At 40.4% G+C, this 22,054-nt stretch overlaps 4 protein-coding genes across 6 annotated transcripts; 2 read left to right on the forward strand and 2 right to left on the reverse strand.

Annotated features, from left to right (window-relative positions):
- The first annotated feature begins 1,870 nt into the window (after positions 1-1,870).
- LOC124535672 (DNA repair protein XRCC1) lies at positions 1,871-7,087 on the forward strand. 3 transcript variants are annotated; one of them, XM_047111971.1, is made up of 11 exons: positions 1,871-2,064; positions 2,350-2,460; positions 3,264-3,350; positions 4,042-4,206; positions 4,951-5,092; positions 5,194-5,628; positions 5,709-5,865; positions 5,932-6,134; positions 6,210-6,475; positions 6,563-6,679; positions 6,764-7,087. In XM_047111971.1, exons 1-11 carry the CDS (start codon positions 2,014-2,016, stop codon positions 6,899-6,901), a joined length of 1,872 nt encoding a protein of 623 aa, XP_046967927.1. In that variant the 5' UTR covers positions 1,871-2,013; the 3' UTR covers positions 6,902-7,087. The 3 variants fall into 3 exon arrangements, with proteins under 3 accessions (XP_046967927.1, XP_046967928.1, XP_046967929.1); XM_047111972.1 differs by having other exon boundaries at positions 5,932-6,128; XM_047111973.1 differs by lacking the exon at positions 6,764-7,087 and having other exon boundaries at positions 1,872-2,064; positions 6,585-6,679.
- LOC124535673 (eukaryotic translation initiation factor 3 subunit F) lies at positions 7,061-10,816 on the reverse strand. The gene is made up of 6 exons (XM_047111974.1): positions 10,643-10,816; positions 10,218-10,364; positions 9,077-9,300; positions 8,883-9,008; positions 7,821-7,973; positions 7,061-7,241 (listed from the first exon to the last, which is right to left on the reverse strand). Exons 1-6 carry the CDS (start codon positions 10,749-10,751, stop codon positions 7,167-7,169), a joined length of 834 nt encoding a protein of 277 aa, XP_046967930.1. The 5' UTR covers positions 10,752-10,816; the 3' UTR covers positions 7,061-7,166.
- A 2,001-nt stretch (positions 10,817-12,817) lies between these two features.
- LOC124535635 (bolA-like protein 3) lies at positions 12,818-14,272 on the reverse strand. The gene is made up of 3 exons (XM_047111910.1): positions 13,987-14,272; positions 13,458-13,607; positions 12,818-13,269 (listed from the first exon to the last, which is right to left on the reverse strand). The coding sequence occupies exons 1-3, from the start codon at positions 14,032-14,034 to the stop codon at positions 13,132-13,134; spliced, it is 336 nt and encodes a 111-aa protein (XP_046967866.1). The 5' UTR covers positions 14,035-14,272; the 3' UTR covers positions 12,818-13,131.
- Positions 14,273-15,018: 746 nt separating this feature from the next.
- LOC124535634 (ribosome biogenesis protein BOP1 homolog) lies at positions 15,019-19,467 on the forward strand. The gene is made up of 15 exons (XM_047111909.1): positions 15,019-15,231; positions 15,313-15,429; positions 15,880-15,957; positions 16,054-16,369; positions 16,578-16,740; positions 16,820-16,961; positions 17,168-17,350; positions 17,422-17,742; positions 17,830-18,004; positions 18,083-18,301; positions 18,375-18,478; positions 18,549-18,722; positions 18,792-18,937; positions 19,026-19,175; positions 19,278-19,467. The coding sequence occupies exons 1-15, from the start codon at positions 15,157-15,159 to the stop codon at positions 19,429-19,431; spliced, it is 2,517 nt and encodes an 838-aa protein (XP_046967865.1). The 5' UTR covers positions 15,019-15,156; the 3' UTR covers positions 19,432-19,467.
- The last annotated feature ends 2,587 nt before the right edge of the window (positions 19,468-22,054 follow it).

Below are 22,054 nucleotides of genomic sequence, written 5' to 3' on the forward strand. Positions count from 1 at the left end.
AATGTATATAATGAGTTTAAAAATGGTTATTTACTGACGAAAATTGAAAATAATACCTACTTAATTTATTCAAAAATCCATAAATAAACGTTTTCAAACGTTTGTCACGTGACACAAAACGCTCCTGATTGGCCGGGCTTATTATGAAGTCACTTTCTTGTTAATCTTGATTTTCTAATATATGTACTACAGATTAAAATACAAGAAAGTGACGTCACCGACCCCATTGCAGCGCCAAATTGTCGAAGTAGCGTTTTTGCGCGCTATTTAAATATGGAATATTTAATACGATCTTTTTCGGTAAATTTGTACTAGAAATAAAAAATCCATTTTTTCAGAGTTCCTTAACTTCTACTAAATAATATAAAATGGATTTTAATAACCAGTCAAATAGCCTATTGAATGCTATGCGGACAGAGACGTAGATTCAGCTAGTAATTCATAAAATCGGAAAAAGCAGGGAAGCGTAACGGAAGTGCACATCAAAGAAAACCAATTTATAGCGGCACGTCGGCTTGCGTGTACGGTATGGTAAAACAATTGTTTGATGTGGCAAACATTCTCGAAACTTAATTCTAATATAAAATAAATTTATACTCAATTAAAGTTCAAGATTAGTTACCCTATTAATTAATTGAACACATAAATAATAACCAAGTTCATTTACATCTAACAAACTATCGATATGGGCACAAATCTCATTTGTGCATATTCATATTTTAAATGTAGCCAAAAATCGTGACAAATTCTAGAAAAAAATGTGTTTTTGTGTACCTAAAACACATGACAAAAATATAGAGAATCAGAAATATAACTACGCCATTATTTTAATTGCTTTTAATTTATATCTTAACGAATCTATTGGGACCAAGTTATAATTTGTAGTAAATCAAATATACATTTAACTACCTAAGCCTTTACAAATTTGGTAAAAATTTAATGAAATATTTTTTCTAAAAAATAACACCGACTTCAAAGTGATCACTAAATAGTAATAAAATAATTTGATTTAAACACGTATTATTGAAGTTGGACGATTTTGAGTAAAAAACAAAATATAGAAATATTTACATTCGATCAGCCGATATTTTATTTTACTCTTTTTAGTGTTATTTTCTCAAAATAGTAATTAAAAGTCCTTATGTAACAAATGTTTATTTCTTGATTTTTCAAAAAGTGCTGAACCTGTTTCGATAAAACTTATATGTGGTACCATATAAGTTTTATCGAAACTTCTGGAGCATGATATAGCAAACAATAAAATAACAAAAGAACTATTTCCTAACTCATAGTAATTGAGGACTTACACCTTCCATCATCATCTCAGCAGTGTAACATTATGATTGCCAGAAGCAAATGCCAATATAACTTCAAAAAGTATGTAAAACGCGGTACATGTGCTATAAAATTTGAGGTTTCCCCTCAATTTCTACAGGATCACACCATCAGATTCTGACATCCTCATCATGGTGCCATTCCAGGAGTATCTTCTGTCTAACCAAAAAAAATCATAAATAGCGAAGTAATTGGCGAACAAACATAAATATACATATATATATATCGAATTGAGAACACTTCTGTTTTTGAAGTCGCTTAAAAATAGGTATGTGTACTTAAAAATTACAATTCATGAAATGCTGCTAGCATTCTTGCCACCATTCCACGCGATCAAGATTTATACAGTAACTAGTTTTATTTCATATTTGTATATATTTATTGTTATTAATTCATTATTGTTATTAATTCTTATGTTAATAAAATAAATTCATGAATTAAAAAAATATTGTCCAATAAAATAATAAGCTTTTTAATAGTACTAATAACATTGAAAATTTTCAAATGTCAGTCAATTTGTCTGAATCGGCTGTCAATATCAATTTGACAGTTTCTTGCGCGGACAGAATTCTCGTTTAATTTTGGTTTGCACGGAAAATTTTGACTTTTAAATAATAACAACGAATGCTTAAATGTCAAGTATATTTATTTTATATCGCGTTGAAAACGTAAACAGTTATGCCTCGTGTTAAAATTGACTATGTCGTCAGTTTCAGTAGTGAAGATCCTGTAAGTTATCATTTGAGACGAGCCTAATTTTTTAAAATAACAATTAGTAAATGTTGTCTGTTTCAAATTCTTATTATTGATTGTAGATTTGCTAGATAACCTTCCTATAATACTATATTTGATAATAAACACTGTAAAATGTTTGTAGTATCCAGTGAAGTTATTACCTCTTTTCAAAATAATGTCAAAAATAACATTGTTTCATTTGCAGAAAATCTTTTTTTCTATGATAATGCCATATTTACAAAAGTAGTAATATAGATATTTTTTTATTGTTATTGTCAGGAAAACCAAGCGAACAATATTTTGGAATGGGAGGTGAGCAAGAAGAAATGGCTCTGCAGCAAGGGAGAGCCATCCTGCTCAATTGTGCTGCAACTGGCCAAAGCTGTTCAGGTTGTTACCAATTCATATAATAAAAAATAATATAAATATGAGACAATATCACATACATTACTCTGTTCCCAATGTAAGTAGCTGAAGCACTTGTATTATGGAAATCAGAAGTAACAACGGTACCACAAACACCCAGACCCAAGACAACATAGAAAACTAATGGTAATCTACATCAAATTGACCAGGAATCGAACCCAAGACCTCAGAGTGGCGTACCCATGAAAACCGGTGTACACACCACTCGACCATGGAGGTCGTCAAATTTTAATTCATATAATAAACTACAGAGTACTTTAAACCAAAACCTTGCATCATCACTGAAATTACTAAAAAACAGTTATAAGCAAATAAGAATTTTTTACAATTTACTACTGGTATGTGTTAGTAGTGATCTGATATATTAATAGCAAAGCCAATTTTTTTCTCTGTAATTATGGGACGATAACTGTGCAAAGCATATCAGTTATGTTCTGATTTTGAAGAGCTCCAACTATAAATGTGATGAAAATTAAAGATAATTCTTAATTGCAGTTTACTAAATTATTACAATTTAACAAAAAAGTTAGAGAATCGAAAAAAGTTCCTGACCATGTAATATATAAAAAAGAAAAATGTAAAACATACAAACACACAATATCAGCTTACATTGAAATTAAATCAAAACAAAAACTGTCATCAGTTTTGTAATTGTTTAATCAGTAAGAAATTTGTCATGCTACACACTGGTTAACGTTTAAAGCAATAACTTAATAAAACAATAACAGGACAGAGATTAAACATTAATGTATGAAATTGACTTTCAGATAGAATCTATCAACATAGGAGCACACCATGCTGCCTCAGTGGAAGTTCTAGTAGGATTGTCCGAAAAACCTAATGAGCCCTTCGAGGTAAAATAAATCACAGTATTTGTATTTATCCAAGGGGTTGTCCATTAATCACGTGATCTTTTTTTTGCATTTTTTAACCCCCCTCCCCCATTGGTGATACGTAGTGAGGTTTAAGACCACCCCCCCCTCCCTCTTCTCAACATCACGTGTATTTTTAGTACAGACAACGAATCTTAGAATTTTCTGAATATTATCTTAATTTAAATACAGTTATAAACTATAATTTTATTTTATTCTGATATTAAGGACCATATTAGACGAAAAAATAAATACACGAGATATCTTACTACAATCCCTCCTCCCCTCCGCCTTGTGTTTTTTTTTTATGTTATAGGTTGGCGGACGAGCATATGGGCCACCTGATGGAAAGTGGTCACCACCACCCATAGACAATGACACTGTAAGATATATTACCTTACATCGTCAATGGGCCACCAACCTTGGGAACTAAGATGTTATGTCCCTTGTGCCTGTAGTTACACTGGCTCACTCACCCTTCAAACCGGAACACAACAATATTGAGTACTGTTATTTGGCGGTAGAATAACTGATGAGTGGGTGGTACCTACCCAGACGGGCTTGCACAAAGCCCTACCACCAAGTAAATTTATATTTATCAAACCCCTCCCCCCCCCTTTCAAGCCTCACGTGATTAATGGACAACCCCCAATGGAATCAATCATCTGAGCAGGTGCTGGTGCCGACGTGCATGCTGCTGTCGGCGGGCGAGGCGCGGCGCGGCGCGGCCGAGCAGCGCGTGCGCTCGTTCAGCGGCGCGCAGCTCGCGCCCGCGCGCGCGCGCCGCTGGGACCGCGTGCGCGTCGTGTGCGCGCAGCCCTACAACCGCCACTGCCAGGTACTGCTCGCGACGCCAGCGCACTGTAGTAGGGTTGCTGAGGATTCCTCTTCCTCATAATGCAAAAGTTCCGCAATATTTTGGGTTCCTCAACCGAGCGGTATCGGTTGAGGATACTCCTCATAAATAAAAATTAAAAATCCTCTTCCGCTATCGCGTCCTCAAAATTTAAGAGCAATTTATGAGGAATCTGGAGCTGTAGTAGACACATCCTGCCCCACACTCACAGCTTCCACGTTTACCAATAGAGGAGAGGTGCGTGTTACTAAAGCTACTATTAAATAACGACATTAAAAAAAACTAATTAAAATGCATGAACACAGTCTTTTATGGTGGAAAAATGATCCGAAATATTTGGGAGTTTTGGGGCAATACCTATCTTCTCCTCCATCAAGTATGCCCAACGAACGACGTTTTAGCAGTGTTGGGTTAGTACGAGTATATAATGAGCTAAGAAACTGGTTGTCAGGGGAAACAGCGTCCAAATGTATGTATGTATGTTATGTACAGACAGGACAACGGCTTTTCGGTTGGGTCCGCTAGTATTTATATTTTCCTATCTTCCTAATCCGCTCTCTCTGCCGCTTCCTCATCCGCATCCTCTTGTTCGAAAAATATCCTCATCCTCATCCTCTAAATTTGCGTTCGAAAAATCCTCTTCCTCCTCCTCTTCCTCATAATCACTTCCTCAACAACCCTACACTGTAGCGACTTCGACCGCGTGACTCATGTATACGATTCCAGTACGGCCTGTCGTTCGTGCACATCCACGAGCCGGAGAGCTCGGCGCCGCGGACGTTCGCGTTCGACGCGCTGGCGGCCGATGGCGACGAGGTCGAGTTCCGGCCCGGGGAGCTGTTCGCGAGCGCGCGACGCTCGACCACCGGTAGGACTCGGGTGGCTTTAAGCTGAATCTCTATTCGCAGCTCGCTGTCTCATAATCGACTTTTTACGAGGATGGCTACTAATTTTATTTTATTTTTTAAGATTCGCAAATAAGGCGAGCTACGATGGACGCTATTAGGAACGAATCCGACGAGCATGCCAGACTCGTTAAAATTCCCATCAATAAAGTGGCCGGCAGGGAGTGTCGCAAGGACTACGACGATTCGCGCTCGAACCGGCACAAGGAAAACCTCATGTACACGGACGACGATATAAAGCCTCACGATAAAATCGACCAGGTGGTCCAGAGACACAGGCAGCAAAGGGACGAGGAAAAGACGTCGCACAGTCGAAAGACTGGAGATGCTCGAGAAAAGGAAAAGTTAAAAATAAGTAATACAGACAGCAAAACTAACAAGACGGTGACCCCCTTGAAGCACGCGGCTGCTGATTCTTCGCCTCAAGGCAAAGTCGTCGGGAAGGATGCGACTCCCCCGAGTACATCGCACTCCAAGAAACGTAAACGATCGGACGACGGTGAGTTTTTGTCCCCGAAACGACTGCATGCACTCCAACAGCTGGGCCGGACTCGTAACGCGACCGCGACTCGTCCGCAGAGCCGGGCCCGCGCGCCGCCCGCGAGGCCGACGTGCTGGCGGGCGTCACCTTCACGCTGAGCGGCTACGAGAACCCGCTGCGCGCCGAGCTGCGCGCCGTGGGCCTGCGCCTCGGCGCGCGCTACCTGCCCGGCTGGCGCGGCTGCTCGCACCTCGTGTACGCGGCGCCCCGCCCCCGCCGCGAGCGCGCCGCCCGCCCTCGCTGAGCGCGTGTCGTCCGCAGGTGCGCGTTCCCCAACACGCCGAAGCTGCGCGAGGCGCGCGCGGGCGGCGGCGGCGCGGCGGCCGTGGCGGCCGAGTGGCTACGCGCGTGCGCCGCGCGGCGCCGCCGGCTGCCGTGGCGCTGGTTCGCGCTGGACCCGCGCGAGCGACTGGCGCCGCCCGCCGACGCCGCGCTCGACGCGCCGGACCCCGACGACGGTACCGGTGCGGAGCCCGCTTTGCAAAATTTTCACACCCATATGAAATACGTGCTCATCGAACGACGCTTCCCGTTGCCAGACGTGGACACCGACGATGAAATCGAAAAAGTTCTTCAAAGTCAACGAAAAAGGAGTAAAATAAATTCTCCCTCGGCCGACGACGCTCCGGGCTCCCCGCCGGCGGCGGACGTCGTGGACGACGCCCGCGACGTGTCCCGCGACTCCGACGTGACGTTCGTGCGGGACGAGCGCGTTCGCGACAACATCACGCTGGACGACTCCGACTCGGAGCTCACGGACCGCGACGAGCCGCCGCCGCGCCCGGAGACGATCGACGCGGAAAAAGTATATTTCATTACGTAGAATTTCTTTGCGTTACTTATTTCGATAGTATCGTGATTTGGAAATGGACCTCTTGTATGACTTTGTCAGATACTACCGCACTTCTTCGAAGGTTTGACTTTTACGATCTCCGATGATTTGGACGGCGAGTACGACCGCGCACTGCTCGCGAGATACATCCGCGCCTACGGAGGGCTGGTGGTAGAGGTGAAGGAGCTTACTCTTGCGAGAAATAAATGACTCAACATCTGGAGCAAATCGTAACAGACTTAAACGTAGGCTCGTTTGCAGCCGGCGGCGGCGCTGGCGGGGCGCGCGCAGTACCACGTGTGCGGCGCGGCGGCGTGCGGCGCGGGCGCGCGCTGCGTGCGGCCCGAGTGGGTGTGGCGCTGCCACCGCCGCCGCGCGCTATTGGCGGACGCGCGGTAGCGCGCGCGCGCGGCGCGGCGGCCCGGCCTGTGATTGGCCCGATTCGCTCGACGATCAAAATTTTTGACATTTAATAAATTGTTTTATTTTAATATTGATAATTGAGAACGGGACTGTCCCGTGAATAAAGAAGATTTAAAATAAAAAGAAACACGAAACTTGTATACATTTTCGCTTTATTGAGTTTTTATGACTTTTATTTCTCCCGGCGACACGAAAGGTGAGGAGTTGAATGTGACCAAACTGAATCCACGCGAGACGAGTCTCACTGCGACGTCAGCAGAGTGAGCTTCTCGTTCAGTTGCAGCTGTGTCTTGATGAGTTGTGCGAGAGTTACCACCTAAAAAACATAATTATAAATATTATGATTGTCCCATTCTTTATATATATTTGTATTAATAATTAGTAATGAACATTTCATTCATTCTCGAGAGTCATATATTTTCATAAAATAAGAAATGAAACAATAAATCCGTTATGTTTGATTGAGTGATTGAAATGATATAAGATTGGCTTCCCCTTCATTTTAACATGAATAAATATAAAGTTTTGAACATTATTACTTTTAAATCACATTCGATGTTTAAATTAAATTGAGCACACAAGCATTCTCAATTCAAATATGATGATGACAAATGTATACAAGAAGAGAGTGTCACCATGAGCAGACGACCTCCGTGGTCGAGTGGTGTGTACACCGGTTTTCATGGCTACGCCACTCTGAGGTCCCGGGTTCGATTCCCGGCCGAGTCGATGTAGATTACCATTAGTTTTCTATGTTGTCTTGGGTCTGAGTGTTTGTACCGTTACTTCTGATTTCCATAACACAAGTGCTTCAGCTACTTACATTGGGATCAGAGTAATGTATGTGATGTTGTCTCATATTTAAAAAAAAAAATTTAAAAAAAGAGAGTGTCACCATGAGTAGGTCCTTGACCCCGCCGGCGAAGGCGTCTGCGAAGGAGGCGGAGGCGAGGTCGGGCAGCGCGCTGACCAGTTCCAGCAGCTGGCGCCCCACCGCGTTGTTGGGCGGCGTGCGCTCCGACAGCACCTCCTCCACATACTGCACCACCTGCGACCGCGCCGCATTGTGAGAACATTAATAACTTTGATAAAATCAGTGATAATCATTGTATATATTTTTTTTTTATGGTATAGGTTGGCGGACGAGCATATGGGCCACCTGATGGTAAGTGGTCACCATCACCCATAGACAATGACGCTGTGAGAAATATTAACTATTCCCTACATCGTCACTGCGCCACTAACCTTTGGAACTAAGATGTTATGTCCCTTGTGCCTGTAGTTACACTGGCTCACTCACCCTTCAAACCGGAACACAACAATACTGACTACAGTTATTTGGCGGTAGAATAACTGATGAGTGGGTGGTACCTACCCAGACGGGCTCGCACAAAACCCTACCACCAAGTAAATATGCACTAGAAGTAAGGATAACCTTATAACGCCAAGTTTCCGACTCCGCAAAGTCAATAAATCTTTCTTGGGGCAAGGTATCCATTTCTATAATAAAATTCCACAGACATTTTTAACTTTGCCGTCTCGTAAATTCAAATCGTTTATAAAAATACATTGGTGAAAAAGGCGTATTATTCGATACAAGATTTTGTAGATGATAAAGAAGCGTGGAATTAATACCTGTTGACTTCCAGACAGGATATATTAATTTAATAATTGTATTAACTTAAAAATTAACTAACTTGACTGTATTTTTTTTAAATGTTGAAAAAGAGTAACTACTGAGTTTCTTGCCGGTTCTTCTCGGTAGAATTTACTTTCCGAACCGGTGGTAGTTTCACTTAATTGTTAAATGACGATTCAAAAGTGCTTGTAAAAGCCCACTTGAATAAAGTATACTTTGATTTTGATTTTGAATGTAAAAAGTTTGTCTTAAAATTTATTTCTCCCAGTGCTCTCTTTTCTTCCAAAAAAATTCACAGTAACTCGAAAAGTTACTTACCTGGTCCAGTAGACCAGATAACCTAGAAGCAGCGTCGGCCACTTGCGCGAGGTCGACGGCAGGCTGCACCTGTCGCGACCGACCACCTGGCCCTATCGTCTTCTGGCACAGCTGGAGACCCACAATCTGGAAAGATCGAGACTGCTGTTAACCAAATTCCACATATATGGATATGTAGAAAAATAAGTACCTACCTCAGGCTCGTAGTATGTTAGTCCCACATCGATGGGCGTGAACATGCAGCCCTGCTTCCCGCGCGGCACTCCGAGGGCCACGCATACGTACGCACGCAGCCCCATTCGCGCCCCCGCTAGGGACGTGTCCAGCGTAACGTGCACCGGCTCGCGGCACTCGCGCGAGTAGTACTCATGGATCACAGACGAGTGGTTGGTCACCTCATTGCCAGTCGCCCACCATCCTGAAAGACATGATTTAATATTGTACAACAAAAATAAACCTATGGAGTTCTATGATGAAGTTGAATGATTTTCTTTACTATACTACTCTAAAAAAATATTTATTAATGACATAGCAATTTTATTATCTAATTTTCCAAAAATAAAGTTTCATGTTATACCAGCTTAAAAAATTACACAACCAAACAATTTTTCAACTCCTTTTTCAGAACCTAAGAATTAGAATTTCCAAAATTCGTAAGTAATTTTCTTGGCCCTAACATTAATAGTTTATACACAGTGATGATGAATCAGTCAGTCAGGACATGTAATTTGATAAGTATAACTATTACAAAACCGGGACATACAAAGAAATTAATGGTTTAAATTAAATAAGTATAATTGTTATTAACAACACTGCACAACACTTTTCTCTATACACTTTGGAACAAAAAAAATAGAGAACAAAATATGTGTTTATATTTACACTAACATATACTAGATACTTCTTTTTATATACTGTAAGACAAAATCTGTATTAAAGTAATACTTAAATGTTTAGCTTTTTTTGTAAGAGTTAACTCAAATTAAGAAGAATATTATTAATATTTACTCATTTATAATGCAAAACTGTATACAAATCATTACAGGACATTGTCCCAATTCAATATTACAGCATACTAAACAAAAAAATTTAAAATATCTTTGTCATAATATAATACTATCTATGTTGTATATGATTACAAGTAGCAGTTATTGTGAGTTCACTCAGGCCGCAACAACACAAATCCACCTTGTCTGATATCACATTGAGAGTACGTAATGCCTATCAGTCTATGCATCTATCTATCTGCAATTAGAGACTAAGCAAATATTCTATAACATCAACATACTGATTACTTTAAAGAATCGTTACAACATGGAATCTTTAAAAACTTACCAACAATGTTTTCTGAAGCATTAACCCTACGGTTAAGTTCATAGACATCCATGGCATAATTAAGCTCAGCCTCCACCTGGTCTGCATGTTCCTTGTGAGGCACACAGAAGCAATTGGTCACCTCCACTACCCCTTTGTCACAGGTACCTAGACGTGAAAATTATATCACAACTTTAATAATACATTAAAAAATGTTTAATACTATGTATATCTGTCAATATTGAAAGCTTGAAATATTTCTGCAGCATACTACAGGGAATGCACAATATGAATTTCGTCACAAATAAGATGTGGTTGCTCTACCATTCCCTAGGATGAAATTCTATGCGAATTATAACAACAAAATCGAAAAGGTTAACCCTCATGACGTCGGCGTTACACATTGAAAATATTTTGAAGACAAACATAACAGGAGCGTTATTTACCTAGCAAGGTTCCAATAACACGATGTGAATCAGCATTTCGACGCTCATAAGCATCAACGATCTGAAATAGAACAACAGGATGAACCTTAACAACTAAATTGAGTGCCATGTTGAGTTGTTTGAAACATGAAAGGCTTTAGTAAATGACATGTAACGTCATTTGGACAATGATGACATTGACTTTAACAACAGACTAAAAATAAATAAAATGACAATAATCTGTGCTTTTCGGGTACAAACAAAAGGCACAAAAAAAATCACTGTATTTTCTCCACAGTCCAAAAACACGTTCGAATTTATAAAAATCATGTTTTAACGAATTAAAATTATCATATTGTTTTGGTAAATAATACATTAACATTTAAATTCAAAATATATTTATGTAGCCAATATTAGGAATCAAAACTTATGGTTGAAAAATATTTGATGCAGATTGTGAAATTAACTTATTAGCGGGATGAAAGTGTTCACAAAGTATAATCAGGTAATAATAATATAATTTTATATTTATTATCCATGAATTGCACAGTTAAGAAGAAGCATCAACAACAGCCTGTAAATTCCCACTGCTGGGTTAAAGGCCTCCTCTCCCTTTGAGGAGAAGGTTTGGAACATATCCCACCACACTGTTCCAATGCGGGTGGTAGAATTTCTATGAAATTTGTCACATGCAGGTTTCCTCACGATGTTTTCCTTCACCGCTGAGCACGAGATGAATTATAAAGACAAATTAGCACATGAACCAGCGGTGCTAGCCTGGGTTTGAACCCGCAATCATCGGTTAAGATGCACGCGTTCTAACCACTGGGCCACTGGAAGAAGCATCATTATAGATTAATTTGCTGATTAAAGGTAGAAGTAACACTGCTACAATACAATAAATTTCTCCAAGATAATGGAGGGCACTGAGGCAACTTTCTAGAACTTTCCAGTTTACCTGCCTGACTCATAAATCAACGGAAGCAGTTGAGGCAAGCATTGGGAGCCATTTTGGACATAATGTTGATGTTTTCGGTATTAAATTACGAATCAGGGGTAGTTTTGACTATCAACAAGCAAGTGTAATCACTTTTATATTGAATAAAGATTTTTGACTTAACTTGACCACTAAGCTGCGTAATATCACCCACTTTCCTCATCTACATATGAGTTGATATATCAATTAGTTGTTGCAAATCAGCAACATTCACTCTTATGGAGACGATATTACCGTAGACACTTTATATACCAGTCATGCTTATAAACAAAAACGTCGACGAAAAGCGGACACTTACGAGTATACTTCTCGATATTTTGACTATTGAGTCTTTATCAAACAAAGTCTCGGACTGGGACCGGCTAAACGTAATCCAATTTAACCCCAAAAAGTTACAAGTTGCCCTCGCCCTCCACCATACCATCTTCTTCGATTGGCGATTCGGCGATTATTGACGATCAACGCTCTTTATTCCAACTTGCTTGACCTTTTGGCTTTTCGTAGAGAAGTTGGATCACTCCGCTTCTTCAATCTTCAAATTAATTGTTTGCCTCAAATCCGGCAGTGGATTGACGTGCACAATCAAATATACCTTCTCTGTTCCCTTACTTTCACAACTTCGGAAGGCAAGGCCAACACGACCGATTCTTTCATTTTTTTGGTAGTTGATTATATATATTACATATTTTACAGTAAAATGGCGATTAATTGCTTTTTTTTTTTGTCGCTGGAAAAACGCTTTACGCGCTTCCCTCACGTGATGGAAGTGGGGGCGTGTGTGGGACTCCCCAGTTTCCTGGACGCCGAGTGCACCCAGGACCACCGGGTTTACCCACTAAAAAACCAGCGGTACCCTCTCCGTCTTTCGGCGGGCGCCACGGGATCGCTTACGCATGCTACCGTGACGGCGATTAATTCCTGAGACAAGTTTTCGAAAAGGGGATTTTAAAGTTTAAAGAATTTATACTAAAATTATAAATGTGAAAGTTACTCTGTCTATGTCACTCTTTAACTGCCAAACTAATGAACCAAAATTGACGAAATTTTGCTATGTAGCAAACTTGAATTCCAAGGAGGACATAGGCTACTTTTTCTGCCTAACATATGACAACCAACCCACTAAAATACGAGGGAAACCACAGGTGACAACTAGTAATTTATAAACATAAAAGAACCCTCAGGTTATTGAAAGAATTAAATAGTCATTACCACACTTACATTTATTTCTTCATTACTATTTCCAGTATAACATTAAAATTTAAAAAACATAACATTGTAACAGGGCAAAAACATTTGTAGATATACATATTTCTACGCTTAAAATAGTATCTACTATTAACTAAATATTTAAAGAAAAAAAACAGAGATGCCTGAGGTTGCTTATAACTAAATCACATGGTTTATATATTTGCCTCAAGATAAAAATAATGATGAAAGAGAATTGAGACATTTATTTTGAAACGAAATAAAACACAACCATAATTGTTAATATTATTTTCTAGTTTGGTTTGCATCAGTGACCATTTGGTGAAGGTGAGGTGTGAATTCTAATGCCATGCATCTCAGCTATTTCACTTTTTAAGGATTCTGTTACCAAGCGATGTTGTTTAACCGTTGACAGTCCCTTGAATTCTTTTGCTTCTATACTAACCTGAAAGATAACAAAATTAGAGATTACATACATATTTTTTAAATAACTGCCATTAAACAAAATATAGTAGTGAGTGTGCATGTCACATTTCAATAAAAGACAACACTCTTGCAAATATTTTAAGGCCCATACACATTTCTTGTCCCTGTGCAGTTTTATCTACATATAATTTTATTCAGATATCTTACTTCAAACATAGCCCCACAACCTCCAGATATATCTTCTACACTAACATATGTGATGCCTGGTAGTGATTTCTTTAATGCCTCTGTTAACTTTTGTTCTTTAGAAATACAGTTTTGCTGGAACGCATTACCATTGCCAGCAACGGCCCGACTCTGAAAATAAACAAAGATTATTTCTTCAGTTTCTAAAACATTTTACAACATTTTAATGAATACTGATGAGGAACACTTTCCACTGTATTTGTCAAAATATGACGCAAGAAATATCTCCTGGTATCGAGCTCAAAAGTATGGGTGTAGCCACAGAACAGAGACAGAACAAGGAAGTAAGTAATGTAAGTAAACAATATTCATTTACAAACTTCCCGTATTGCTATTAAATGTATTGACAGAAAAATATTATAGGATTTTGACCGATAGCCGTACAAGGTTGAAGATTGGTATCTTGGCTAGCTAAAGACTAACGCAAAAGAATGTTAAATTAAATTTAATTATTTTCATAATTTATTCACATAAAAACGACTTTACTTACTAGTTGATTTTTAAATGGTTCCAAAACTTTCATAAAATGTCGAAACATATTTAAAATATTTTATTTGTCGAAAGATATTGATTTCCAAATAGATAATCAGCTCAAAGTAAAATATATTTTTATTCATAAAACATTTTTAGGCATGTAACTTTAATTTATTATATTAATTTGGTTGGTTTTCAAGCTTCAATTTTACATAACATAACCTCAATTAAAATTTTATACGGTTAATTGAGATTTGTTGAGGCTTTGATAGATCAAATCAAACTTCAAAATATTGTTTATGAGTAGAGTTAGAGCAATAGAGAATACAGATAAAAGGGCCAAAGGTTCTATAAACTAATTTCACTCGCTAATTCAGTTTTCCTTTCTGTTTTCATGTATCGGTAACATGTTTTCTCTTTTTTTTCCTGATATCTGTGGGATTGACTTCATAAAAACAGGGACAGAAATGTGTACGAGGAAGCAGAGAGTGCGGGCTACTTAATTTGACCAATGAGCAACCCATAAATTGCCAAGAGCATAATTATTATCTAGTGGTCCGAGGAGAGTTTCAGCGAGTCACGAGTATACCATGGTCTTACCATGACAGCATATATGAAGTGCAGTGAATGATCGACATGATCCCGCTGCCCCTCCAATTCATGCCAAGCATTAATTTATATGTATAATAATATAAGTGTATACACTAAATAATTATGATAGTATTAAGCAAATCAAGTCAAGAAATCAAGAGTAAGTGAAATGTTATATCAAGATGTATGTCATGTATCTAATTTTAGTGAAATAATTTGCATACAAAAAATGCAAATTAAAATACTTATTTACCGTACCTTATAATATAATTAATAAATCATGTATTTGTTATTACAATATAAAAATAAATGATCAACAATGAAGAACAGCTAAGTGTTCTACTTGAAATGGTAAAAAAATATTTCTCCTAAGCTCCAGTATCATAAAATAATTCTTGAAATTTTGATGCTTACAGCAGACTTTGTCTTTGATGATCTACTGACTGCTTAGTGCTTATGGTCTGTATCATGTGTGGCTGTCATCTTCAGAGTGTCTGTTTTTGACAATTCCAATGTTTTGTAAAAACACGTGTTTAGTCATGCAATGCCATTTATGATTTTAGATTTTATTAGATGTTTTATCATATAATTTAAAATGCCTCCATACAAAGCTGGTTTGAAACGAAAAGTTATATCAGATAAAAAAAGTGATAGTGATATCGAGGAAAAAGTAAGTATATTTTGGAAAAATCGTTAAAATATTTACAATGTGGCTGCAATTTGAGCTAATATTATTTTATGTTTTTAACAGGATTCAAACAGTGATAATGAAGTAGAAGACTTGCTCCAAGGGGATTTAGACAAGGAAAGCGACGCAACGGACTCAGAGCATGAACAAGAAGACGCCGGCTCAGATGGCGAAAGAGATGTGAGATTCTTATAAAAATGTTAAAAGTCCCTGGGATCGCGAGCTGTCTAGCTATAAACTAACATTTTTGGCTTTTATGCCTTTTTTGTGCCCAGACAAATATTAAGTGTATTATAATAGTCTGGCCAGATTTTAACTGTATTGTATTTCTAGTAAATGAGCTATGGGCTAATATAATTCGCTTTTGTATTTAATGACCTAGAATCTACGGCCAGGTTTCCTGTACTCTTGTTCAATATTTCTTATAACATCCATATTTTGAATTTATTAATGTATATAAGTGAAGCGTGTAACAGTTATATTAAAACTTTTGTTTTTGAAAATAGTATTTAAATCATTGCTATTTTATCTAAATTAAAATTCATAGCCTGTAACACTGCAGTTTACAAATATTTTCCTTTATCATTATTAACAATATTACCAAAGTGCAAAAGTAATTTTATTTTGTAGGAAGTTTTATTTGATGACAGTGCAGACTCACTGTTAGAAGAAGATCAACAGTCTGAAGAATCTTTAGAAGAATCATCAGTAAGTAATTTCTTTCTGATACATTTCCAAAAAATAAGTATAGTTAACTGTGGAGAAACAATTGAATTACTTTATAATTTATTTTTATGTATACAGGATCTTTCAGATTCGGAAGACAATGATTCAGGAGACAGCGCAGATGATGATGAGAGTCAACCAGAATCTGATGAGGAAGAGAGTGCTGATAGTGGTGCTGAAACGGGAACAGCTCCATCTGCATCTGGTTCAAGTGATGAATCAAATAAAAAGAATCAGGTTTTAAAAAAAGATAATGAAAAAAGTAATATCAAACAGGCACCTACAAAAAAGAAAGCAGTAAAACAGAGACAGAAGAAAAAAATGAGCAGCATTGATGTTTTAGCTAATAAAATACAAGAAGCTAAAGTTTCTACTGAACCCGTACAACAAAAAGGTATTTATGGAGTTTACATATAGAAAACTTTGAGGGTAAATTGAAAATTATTAAATCATAACTCCATTGTTTTGACTCAAGGCTCTTGCACAAAGAGCTTTACTTACAGAAATATGTGATCTAAGTGAAAGTATTAATATTAACAAATTAGAGAAATAGTTAAAAATCTTTTACAAATAATTTATTTATTATTTGCCCTATATTTTAGATGAGTATGAATCAGGCGACACCTCAGATGAAGAGGATCGAGTAAATACGGCCGGGGAAGTTCCTATGTGGTGGTATAATGAGTATCCACATATAGGGTATGATCTTGACGGTCGTCGCCTCATCAAACCACCACAACGGGATCACATTGATGAGTTCCTCAAGTAAGAAATATTGCGATTGATTCAAAATAGAGTCTAAAAAGATAAATAATTTGTTTACCTACACTGTGTTTTTGTGTAGGAAATGTGAGGACCCAGAATTTTGGCGGACTGTGCGTGACCCCTCCACGGGGCAAGACATCGTGCTTTCCAAAGAGGACCTGCAGATGCTGGAGCGCCTGCGACAATCACGTGTACCCAGTGCAACACATGACGAATATGAGGTCAGGGTCAAAGTTCTTGTTTTGATTGAATACTATTCTGTACATAAAGTTATGTTTAATTTATCTAAAATATAGAGTTGATGATATGGCTCCTCTTGGGAAAATATTATTGTATTAGAGTTATCATGAGTCCGATATTGTAACACTAGTCGCGTCGTGATCGGCTAGAGCATTTTGTCGTTCGCCTAATCAGTACTCGTTTGCAGCCATGGGTGGAGTGGTTCAGTCGCGAGGTGCTGGCGACGCCGCTGCGCGCCTTCCCCGAGCACAAGCGCTCGTTCCTGCCCTCGCGCTCCGAGCAGAAGCAGATCTCGCGCATCGTGCACGCCCTCAAAATGGGCTGGACCAAGACCAGGAAGCAGATAGCCGACGAGAGGAAGAAGAAAAAGGTACAATATCCATCTGCGACTCCTCGCAAAGAGGCCTCTCTGGTCGTCGAGTACACGAGCAACGTCCTCAGGAGCGGCAGTTCTACAACCTGTGGGGCGCGGGCGAGGCGGGCGAGGCGGGCGAGGCGCGCGCGCCGCGCTCGCTGCCCGCGCCGCGCCGCGCGCTGCCGACGCACGCCGAGAGCTACAACCCGCCGCCCGAGTACCTGCTCGACCGCCGCGAGATGAAGGAGTGGGACAAGCTCAGCGAGACGCCCTGGAAGCGCAAGTACACCTTCCTGCCCACGCGCCACGCCAGCCTGCGCGACGTGCCCGCCTACCCGCGCTACGTGCGCGAGCGCTTCCTGCGCTGCCTCGACCTCTACCTCGCGCCCAGGGCCATCAAGATGCGCGTGAGTACCGCGCCCGCCGCCGCGGCCGAAGCGGACGGACCGAATCGGACGCGATGAGCCCTACGGATTTTCTGGATGTGTTTTCAGTTGACCATCAACGCGGAGGACCTCGTGCCGAAGCTGCCCTCGCCGCGTGACTTGCAACCGTTCCCCACGAGCGAGGTGCTGCGCATTACCGGCCACGAGGCACTCGTGCGCAGTGTGGACTTCGACCCCTCGGGGCAGTACATCGTGTCCGGCAGCGACGACGGAACCGTCAAAGGTATCTCGATAACGCAAACGTGCAGGTGTTGCGTGCAACTTGGACATACATCGTAACGGGTAACGCTTCCTCCGCCAGTGTGGGAGACGAGCTCGGGGCGCTGCCTGCGCACGGTGCGGCTGGGCGCGGGCGTGGCGCGCGTGGCGTGGACGCCGGCGCTCGGCCTCAGCCTCGTGGCCGTGGCGCTGGGCCGCCGCCTGCTGCTGCTCAACCCCGGCGCCGACATCGGCGCGCACCGCGTGGCCGCCGACACCGACGCGCTGCTCGCCGAGCCGCCGCCCGCGCACGACGTGCTCAGTGAGTGCCCGGCCCGCCGCCGCCGCCGCCGCTCGCGGCCCCACCAAGCCGTCTCACCGCCTGAATCTTTCAGTGGACGAGCGCACGTCGTCCTGCGTGCAGTGGGAGGTCGTGGACGCGGAGCAGTGGGCCCGCGGCGTGCGCGTCGCCGTGGCGCACTTCAAGCCCGTCACGCACGTGAGTACGCCGCCGCCGCAGGCGCCGCCCGGGCCGACGGCGCGGCGCGAGCTCACTGTCCCGGTCGCAGGTGGCGTGGCACGCGCGCGGCGACTACGTGGCCGTGACGCTGGCCGAGGGCGCGGCGCGCGCCGTGGTCGTGCACCAGCTGTCGCGCCGGCGCAGCCAGCTGCCCTTCCGCCGCGCCAAGGGGCTCGTGCAGTGTGCCGTGTTCCACCCGCACCGGCCGCTGATCTTCGTGGCGGTGAGTGTCCCGCCCGGCGGCTGGCCTGCGCGCGCGTCGGACGCCCACTGACCCTCTCCCGCCCCCCAGACGCAGCGCGTGGTGCGCGTGTACGACCTGGTGAAGCAGGAGCTGGTGCGCAAGCTGCAGACGGGCGCGCAGTGGATCAGCGCTATCGCCGTGCACCCGGCCGGAGACAACCTGCTCGTCGCGTCCTACGACCGCAAGCTCGTCTGGTGAGCCTTCGAATCCCTCTTGAGTGATGATCGATTTTTCACATTTAAATCGTGTACAGATAGAGTAATAATTGAGCTGGTTTGTCAGGTTCGACCTGGAGCTGTCGGCGCGTCCGTACCAGACGCTACGCCTGCATGGGGGGGCGGTGCGATCAGTGGCCTTCCACCGCCGCTACCCGCTGTTCGCATCGGCCGGTGACGACCGCTACCTCGTCGTGGCACATGGAATGGTCTACAAGTGAGTCGATATTCAAAAGTGTACACGGTGCGATTGGCCTCTTCCAGTGTGTGGTTTTATCCGATGTGCTTTATCGTTACTAATCACGCATTAACGTTCCAGCGATTTACTTCAAAACCCGCTTCTGGTCCCGCTGAAGCAGCTGCCGGGCCCCGAGCGCTGTGGCGAGCTGTGTGTGCTCGACGTGCGCTGGCACCCCGCGCAGCCGTGGCTGCTGGCCGCCGCCGCGGACAACACCATACGACTCTATGCTTAAACTTATTTTTTCATAAAATATATAGAAAATTACGTGTATTAGTATTTCAATAATCCTTTCTCGTTTCCCTGTTTTCAACGCGAGACGCAAATTTAAATTGCACTGCTGCTTCTGGACTGCTACTGATAATTTCTCGAAAAAAATCTTATTCAGCAGATGTAAATAGACTTTATTTAAAAATATCGGTTGCTATATTTTATATCGAAAGAAAGTATTTTTTTCCAATGGTATAATGTTCTACACGAACAACTAGCTGTTACATACATACCCATACATAATCAATCATACATTGTTAAAGAAACGAATTGTGAACGAGAAGAACCGGCAAGAAACTCAGTGGTTACTCTTTTTCAAGATTTAAAATACAGTCATTTAAGTTAAATACAATTACATATGTACGTAATATATCCTGCCTGAAAGTCGAAAGTATTAATTTCACACTTTTTTACTGTCTGTATAATCTGGTATCGAATAATGTGCCTTAATGTGTAATAATGTGCCTTAATGTGTATAAATAATGTGCCTTGAATAATAGACTTTTTGACTGGTTTTTAAAATCCATTTTATATTATTTAGTAGAAGTTAAGGAACCCAGTAAAAGTTGTGTTTTTTTATTTCTAGTACATATTTGCCGAAAAATATCATATTAAAAAATTCCATATTTAAATAGCGCGCCAAAACGCTACTTGGACAATATGGCGCTGCAATGGGGTCGGTGTCGTCTCTTTCCTGTATTTTAATCTGTGGTATATATAGTAGAAAAGTAAAGTTTACAAGAAAGTGACCTTATCGTATGCCCGGCCAATTAGAAGCGTTTTGTGTCACATGACAAACGTTTGAAAATTTTTTATTTATGGGTTTTTGAATAAATTAAGTATTATTTTCAACTTTCGTTAGTAAATAACCATTTTTAAACTAATATACACTGATTACAATAATTCACAATTTATTTTTCGCATTGTCAAATAGCCTATTCTTTAGCAATGAATTTTTTTACAAATGATTTGAATTTATGAAACGGCAAAATTTTAAATGTCTGGAATTTTATTATAGAAACGGTTACCTTGCCCCAAAAAGGACTTATTGGGAAGTCGAAAACATGGCGTTAATAAGCTTATCCTTACTTCTTGTGCACATACAATGATGATTAATGAGTTAATACTACCTTAGCAATACAAAAATTTTTATGGGACTACCGGAATTTTATCCCTTGATTAATTATGTCATTGGGGGCAAACGAGCAGGACTCATCTGACAGAAGTAACTACCAACGCCTATGGACATCTGCAACACCGCTTGCAGGTGCGTTGCCGGTCTTTAAGGAAGGAGTTTAGGAGGACACTTTTTCTTGAAGGTTCGGACACCGCCGACGAAAGCCGATTCTAGAGAATGGGTTTGGGAGGCAAAAAATGTCGCACGAATGTCTATTATTTTATAAAATAGTCTTGAGCGTACTTTATTCTTATTATATTTAAACTAAAGCCAACTTGTTAGAATTTTGGAAACGCCTTATGCATTTGTTGTTCTTTTTATGTTACCGAATTACTTGAAGATGGCTGGGCCGATTTTGACAATTCTTTTTTTGTTTGAAAGGGCATGTTTTACAGGTGGTCCCATTGTCAGGAGATCAGGATCTGATGATGGGATCCTGGAGAAATCGAGGGAACTTCTCAAATTTTATAGGCACACCTATAGTGATTTCGGTTTTATTCAAAGTGCCTTGGTCATATGCTCACGAAAAGTGACATTAGATGAAGTGGAACTGATGCTGAAGACCACAACTGGTAATCAGAACCTATTAGTTATTATAATTAGTAACTATTTTACGGGCTTAGTTCTATTTCTTTAAGATAGTCGTCAAGCAATTGATGTTAGTAAACATGCCTATGATGAAGTCTAGCTGATGGTGGACTACCAGGAGAACTCCTCAATGATTAACGGCATTAAAGTGAATGACAAACACTACCAATTGTAATTATAAATAACAAAACAACACTGAAAAGCAGTAAATAATTTTTTATAAATAAAAAAAACCGCCTTCAAAAATGAACTAAAAAGAAAAAAATAATCAGTTACATCCATATCCAATTTACGATTTTTTAATCACCTTTTGAAGGCGGTGCCAACAAAGTAAATAAATTCCTATATTGAAATCATTTAATTTGTATCGATAGTAAGGTTTGTCTAATGGTGTCATCTATACAATAAATAGATTTAGTTTTTGTATGTATGTATTATGTACCTATATGCATATATAGCAATGTTGGCACCGACTTTGAGAGGTGATTAAAAAATCGTAAATTGGATATGGATGTAACTGATTATTTTTTTGTTTTTAGTTCATTTTTGAAGGCGGTTTTTTTTTATTTATAAAAATTTATTAAAATACATATATTTTTGAATAAAATGTAATTACATAATAAACAGTGAATAATATATATTAATAATATTTAAATTTCAACAAAATTAATTTATAGTGATTATATATTTTTATATAGTCTCCGCTAACTACCTTTTCTCTTATATTTGTAACTCAAGGAAGTGAAATATCGAATATTTTTTTGAATTTATTCATTCCAATTGTAATAAAATTAAAACTAAAAATATACAAGGTACACCGTTA

The sequence above is a fragment of the Vanessa cardui genome, chromosome 15 (assembly GCF_905220365.1).
Source record: "Vanessa cardui chromosome 15, ilVanCard2.1, whole genome shotgun sequence".
Lineage (NCBI taxonomy): Eukaryota > Metazoa > Arthropoda > Insecta > Lepidoptera > Nymphalidae > Vanessa > Vanessa cardui.

Bases quoted from the DNA above. Each gene is read 5' to 3' on its own strand.
- LOC124535672 (XM_047111971.1), top strand. From the start codon at position 2,014: ATGCCTCGTGTTAAAATTGACTATGTCGTCAGTTTCAGTAGTGAAGAT. The intron at 3,351-4,041 runs GTAAAATAAATC...TCATCTGAGCAG, and splicing joins AACCTAATGAGCCCTTCGAG to GTGCTGGTGCCGACGTGCAT. The intron at 5,629-5,708 runs GTGAGTTTTTGT...ACTCGTCCGCAG, and splicing joins ACGTAAACGATCGGACGACG to AGCCGGGCCCGCGCGCCGCC.
- LOC124535673 (XM_047111974.1), bottom strand. From the start codon at position 10,751: ATGGCACTCAATTTAGTTGTTAAGGTTCATCCTGTTGTTCTATTTCAG. The intron at 9,301-10,217 runs GTAAGTTTTTAA...CATGTCTTTCAG, and splicing joins TGCTTCAGAAAACATTGTTG to GATGGTGGGCGACTGGCAAT. The intron at 7,974-8,882 runs GTAAGTAACTTT...GCGCGGTCGCAG, and splicing joins TATCTGGTCTACTGGACCAG to GTGGTGCAGTATGTGGAGGA.
- LOC124535635 (XM_047111910.1), bottom strand. From the start codon at position 14,034: ATGTTTCGACATTTTATGAAAGTTTTGGAACCATTTAAAAATCAACTA. The intron at 13,608-13,986 runs GTAAGTAAAGTC...GTTTATTTTCAG, and splicing joins AACCATTTAAAAATCAACTA to AGTCGGGCCGTTGCTGGCAA. The intron at 13,270-13,457 runs GTAAGATATCTG...GTTATCTTTCAG, and splicing joins GTTGTGGGGCTATGTTTGAA to GTTAGTATAGAAGCAAAAGA.
- LOC124535634 (XM_047111909.1), top strand. From the start codon at position 15,157: ATGCCTCCATACAAAGCTGGTTTGAAACGAAAAGTTATATCAGATAAA. The intron at 15,430-15,879 runs GTGAGATTCTTA...TTTATTTTGTAG, and splicing joins GCTCAGATGGCGAAAGAGAT to GAAGTTTTATTTGATGACAG. The intron at 18,005-18,082 runs GTATCTCGATAA...TTCCTCCGCCAG, and splicing joins CGACGACGGAACCGTCAAAG to TGTGGGAGACGAGCTCGGGG.